We start from the raw sequence: 5,974 nt of genomic DNA, 5'->3' as shown, positions 1-5,974 counted from the left end.
AAGGAGGGAGGCAGTGGAGACGAGAGAGAGAGAGAGAGAGAGAGAGAGAAAGAGAGAGAGAGAAAGAGAGAGAGAAAATGCCTAAGGCTGTCATCCAAACATGTCCGTTCTCCACGACCCCTAAGCCACACCTGCTACAGGGCCAATACTGGGGAGGGAGATAGAGAGGAGGAGGAATAGAGAGAGTGCAGTCACAGGCAGAGCGGTCGCCGAAGCGAGTGGTCCTCCTTTGCTGTTCTCTCTGGGGGTTTTTCTTCCTTTTCCTCGTTCCCTTCTTCCTCCTCATTTCCTCGAGGGAAGCAAAGAGTTTTTCCATCTCTCGTCCGGAGAAGATAATGAACTCCACTCACCAGGAAGAGAAACATCCCGAATTTCCTTGACGAATACTCACTGAATCCGGGGAAATGGAACACTGCCAGCTCCTCCATCAAAGTACAAGGAATTCCCGGTAAGAGACTGGGAATACCGGTATTCCTAATCAACCAGAGCAGGGATTACAGCCAGGGAACAGGTGGGATCTTGGTGAGAGAGCTGGACCTGGACTAATGCTCCCACTGTCGGATAGAGACTCAGCTGATCCCTCCTCTTCTAGATAGGAGCGTCGGGATTCAGGAAGTCCACACGGACACRTCCCAACACATTGACTGTGTCCTATTATCCCACTCTTTTATTCCAGCTGGTAAGACTGTTTGCTTACTGGGAGGACAGCGTCGGCTTAACTGCTTGAGTGTGGTCGGACTGTACCGTGTGTGTGTGTGTGTGTGTGTCTGAGACTATTTGGTGCCCCAGAGGAAGATGCCTGCCATTCTGCTGGCCTCTAAGATGAAGTCGGGACTGCCCAAGCCGGTGCACAGCGCTCTGCCCATTCCACAGGTGCCCTCGCGCCCCCTGACCCTGCCCCTACCACTGCCCGTGCCCCTCAAGCCCCCCGACAGACACGTTCTCACGGTGGGCCCCCAGGGGGTCTGGGGAGCCCCCAAAACCAGGAGCGCTCCAGCGACAGACGGTGGTATTGACACTCAGGTTAGAGAGAGACACTGCTTCCTCGTTCTCGTCGTCTGTCACTCCATTTTCTCTCTTTGCCTCCATCACTCCTCGTTCTCCTGTCCATCTCTCACTGTCACTCCCTTTATCCACACCTCTTGCTCTCGCTCTCTCTAGCTCTATTCTACAAAGGTATGTGTGTTTGCTCTGCTGTTTTTACTGTGTAATAGGAAATATCTGTAGCTGGGTGGTTCTGCATTGATGTGTTACCCCTTCAGGGAAGAGATGTGATTCCTTGAATGCATGCTCTTGAAGGGGAGGCTGCCTCCTTGAATGTAAAAGTGTCTTAGCATAGACTCTGCCAGTGTCCAGGCAGGCTAGCAGGCAAACTGACTCTCAGGATAGCAGGGGGTGGATGTTTTGGTTTGTTTGTGAATTATTGTTCTGCTTAGCAACGCTGCAGAAATGCCTCTGTGGAGAGAGCGATCGCTTGAATGCCATGTAAGGCTGTGCAGCGGGGGGAACGAGACGCAAGTGTGTGTGTGTGTGCGCGCGCATTTGAGTGTGTTTTGAGCAAGTGCTTGGCAACGTGTCCGTACCAAAACGTGACTTGGAGCGACTTTGAAAATAGAACAGAAATATCGTCACCATAACAATTGAATAACACACTGTCCACAATTCATCCCTTTTGTTATTACATGTACCTTACTGATTGTGTGGTGTGTCAAGGTAGCTCATCACGTTTTCTCTCCGTGTGTGACGTTGATACGGCAGCAGTCCTCACCATCAACTGGCTAGATTAACCCCTGATCACCCACACTTCTGTTCTGACTCGGGGATACGGAGGTGGTATGGTTTAACCCTACAGAGTATCAACTCTCTCTCTCTCCCTCTCTCTCTCCATATGCACCTTTTTCAAGATTCAGATCAGGTGTGTGTGTGTGTGTGTGTGTGTGTGTGTGTGTGTGTGTGTGTGTGTTGTAGTTCTTTCTTTACTGGAGGGTTGTGTATTTTAGGTGGCTGGTTCTTTGCTGGGGTGACATTAGCTCAGTCTAACAGAGAGAGACAGCCATGCCACTGCTGTGGCTATAGGCCATGGATCACTACACACAGGCTGTGTTTATATTATACATGTGTCTATGTGGGTTCGTCGCGTCTCCAAACAGCGAGACCTCTCTATCCAGTCCTGTCAGAGGATGCTCTGTGGTGGCCCAATCCCTATGAGACTTGTAGACTTTGCCTCTCTACCAGAATACAGTAGTTAATCTACTCAGGCCAACCATGGTTTCCTTCACTACAGCCTAATTGCCTGGGAACCGCATACTTCCCTCACCCTCATCAATTTTTACTCCCTTTTCCTCTCTCCCCCGTTGTCTTAGTCTTTTCTCCTCCCCTCTCCTTTCCTCTCCTAGGAGAGCAGAGGCAAGAGAGCTGGGAACAGAACATTGATATTTGGTCCAGAGATAACACAGTTCTCCATGGCCGCGTGGGGTCTGGCCCTGGCGTCTCTCTGCTCTCTCTATCCCCTCCTGGGTGAATCCTATCACAGTCTCTGGAGGACAGAAACTAACCGGGTGATGAGGAGGGAATGAGATGATCATCTCGAGAGGGTTCTGATTGCTGTGGGGGCTTCCGTTCTTCTAATCATTTTATATTTCTCTCGCTCCCTCTCTCGCCGTTTGTCTCCGACTCTCCTTCCCCCTCCTTCTCTCTCCCTTTCTCCTTCAATTTTCTTGGATTAATATAGGTTATTTAACTTTTCTGTCCTCGTTTGCAACACTCGTTTCCGAGTTCCAAACTGCCTCTGGAAGCAAGAACTGTTTGTTGGGAGCTTCATGAAATGGGTTTCCGTGGCCGAGCAGCCGCGCACAAGCCTAAGATCACCATGCGCGATGCCAACCGTCGGCTGGAGTGGTGTAAAGCTCGCCGCCACTGGACTCTGGAGCAGTGGAAATGCGTTCTCTGGAGTGAAGAATCACGCTTCACCATCTCGCAGTCCGACAGACGAATCTGGGTTTGGCGGATGCCAGGAAAACGCTACCTGCCTCAATGCATAGTGCCAACTGTATAGTTTGGTGGAGGAGGAATAATGGTCTGGGGCTGTTTTTCATGGTTTGGGCTAGGCCCCTTAGTTCCAGTGAAGGGAAATCTTAACGCTACAACATGCAATGACATTCTAGACGATTGTGTGCTTCCAACTTTGTGGCAACAGTTTGGGGAAGACCRTTMCCTGTTTCAGCATGACAATACCCCCGTCCACAAAGCGAGGTCCATACAGAAATTGTTTGTTGAGATCGGTGTGGAAGAGCTTAACTGGCTTGCACAGAGCCCTGACCTCAACCTCATCGAACACCTTTGAGGTGAATTGGAACGCCGACTTCGAGCCAGGCCTAATCGCCCCACATCAGTGCCCGACCTCACTAATGTTCTTGTGGCTGAATGGAAGCAAGACCCCTCAGCAACGTTCCAACATCTAGTGGAAAGCCTTCTCAGAAGAGTGGAGGCTGTTATAGCAGCAAAAGAGGAACCAACTCCATATTAATGCCCATGATTTTGGAATGAGATGTTCGAGGAGCAGGTGTCCATGGCATACCTTTGATCATGTAGTGTAGATTGTCAACGATTGAGGGGGACATTGTGCACAAGGCAGCTGTCAATGATCACGTTAGGCTGCGTTTCATAAATTTTTTTTATGGCGGTTTGATCGCGGGTGAGGCACTAGTAATGTCTGCCGTTTTCGGTTTGTTTCAAGTGTATTTGTCTATAAAAATGCGTTCTGCTACTAAAATCWGTGAAATATAGGCTAAACTGACAACGGAGTGAAGAGCAGAAATCTCAACTAGCAAGCAAGTCGCAGCAATGAAGAATTGAGCGTGGGGGGGAGAATCTGTCAGGGGGGAGATTTTCGGCACACCTGTGCCCGTTAATAAACACAATTTTCAACAGCGCATAGATAACAATAAGCCAGCAAATGACAACGGTTGTCACTCAACCAATAAAGGCTAATACCACGCAAGCCATTTTAGCATTTGAATCATGAAGGTGTGCAGTTGTGCAATATTAGGAACAGGCTGCCGACCTCGCGTTGTTCTGCGAGCGAAACTGGAAGGACACACACACAAAATGCTTTCTGCTACTAAGATCAGTGAAATGTAGGCTAAACTGACAACGGAGTGAAGAGCASAAATCTCAACTAGCAAGCAAGTCGCAGCAATGAAGATTGAGTGCGTGCGCGTTCACGCGAATGGGTGGGGGGGATTCTGTCGGGGGGAGATTTTCCGGCACAACACCGGAATAAAAGTAAGCTACCCGAGACACAACTCACATCTGGCTACATGCTGAACGGGGTTTACAATATATTTTATTTTGATTGTTGAAGTTCACCATCAGCAATAGTTTTGGTAGTTTTGCTTAAACAATCAGTGTATATGTACATTTTTTGATATAATGACGACAAGCACTTTTGTGCAGCGCACTGTATGGCTGAAGCAAGAGGAGAAGAGAAGATTACTCTCTAAAAACTTCCAAACAGTCAAAACTATTCGATTTTGAGACAGCGTGAATCTAAAGTGCTATATATTCATTGGCCATGTCATAGCTAATTTGTAAATGATAAATATTGATACATTACTAGCTCAAACACTTAATCTGCAAAAATGACAAGTTAGTTAGTGGGTGATGTTGATTTCAGAACCAAAGTGGGGGAGACAAAAATCATAGGGTACATTGCCCCCCTAATTTGATAGTGGCCCGATGCCTAGCATCCTTTATGGCTCAGCTCAGATCTACATAGTACATCCACCATATACATATATACAAAAGTATGTGGACACACCTTCCAATTAGTAGATTCAGTTATTTCAGCAACACCGTTAACATCGAGCACACAGCCATGCAATCTCCATGAACAAACATTGGCAGCTGTCTCTTATACACATCTAGATGTGTATAAGAGACAGGTTTTGGAGGATGCCAAGAGAACGCTACCTGCCCAAATGCACAGTGCCAACTGTAAAGTTTGGTGGAGGAGGAATAATGGTCTGGGGCTGTTTTCGTTGTTGTAATTTACACACACCACACGCGCTGTCTCTTATACACATCTAGATGTGTATAAGAGACAGGCCGTACAGCCGCACACAAACCTAAGATCACCATGCACAATGCCAACCGTCGGCTGGAGTGGTGTAAAGCTCACCGGCATTGGACTCTGGAGCAGTGGAAACGCGTTCTCTGGAGTGATGAATCACGCTTCACCATCTGGCAGTCCGATGGACAAATCTGGGTTTGGCGAATGCCAGGAGAACGCTACCTGCCCCGAATGCATAGTGCCAACTGTAAAGTTTGGTGGAGGAGGAATAATGGTCTGGGGCTGTTTTCGTTGTTGTAATTTACACACACCACACAGAAGTGGTGTGTGTAATATGCGCACACACACACAGAAGTCAACTCAGACAGATCCATCTCAGAGAGGCCCAGCTTATGAGCTCCATCAGCAGCAGATTTGAATTTAGAATGGAAAATGTTCATGCAACAAATGTTTGTGCGTCAAATCGTATCACGTCGAACCGAATCGCAACGACTCGTTCTCTAATCAAACCTAACCGCACCGAATCGTTTAAAACTAAAACGCAGCGTTCCTATATCAGAGCCCATGTATCTAGATACGTATAGAATTGTCTTGAAAGAAAAATATGCACATCCCTAGTCTTTATGAGAGAGGGAAATCATCTTTCCAGGCAAATGACTTGGCACACTGACATATTTGTTTGCAATGAAAGTACACATGCAGACTCTACTGGCCTCTAGTGGTGAGCATCCGTTATGTACTGCATCACCTCTCCCTCTATTGCTTAGCAGTGAATACAGCCAGAGTGGCACAATTGCCAAACCGGCAGGAAGGAGGTTGTCAAGGCCATCAATGCTGTGCGTGCGTGTGCGTGCGTGCGTGTGTGTGTGTGGGTGGGTGTGTGTGTTTGTCACAGTCAAAGGG

General features: G+C 47.9%; 1 protein-coding gene across 1 annotated transcript in view; it reads left to right on the top strand.

Annotated features, from left to right (window-relative positions):
* Positions 1–214: 214 nt before the first annotated feature.
* Positions 215–5,974, top strand: part of LOC112070038 (neuron navigator 2-like) — a gene marked incomplete at its 3' end in the record, with an annotated part of 148,064 nt that continues 142,304 nt past the window's right edge. Inside the window, 1 exon segment of the mRNA XM_070438820.1 lies at positions 215–1,023. Coding sequence (XP_070294921.1) covers positions 796–1,023 — 228 coding nt within the window.

The sequence above is a fragment of the Salvelinus sp. IW2-2015 genome, unplaced genomic scaffold (genome assembly GCF_002910315.2).
Source record: "Salvelinus sp. IW2-2015 unplaced genomic scaffold, ASM291031v2 Un_scaffold1209, whole genome shotgun sequence".
NCBI classification, from domain to species: Eukaryota; Metazoa; Chordata; class Actinopteri; order Salmoniformes; family Salmonidae; genus Salvelinus; species Salvelinus sp. IW2-2015.
The sequence above is the reverse complement of the archived record's forward strand: the minus strand, read 5'-3'. Positions and strand labels throughout refer to the sequence as shown.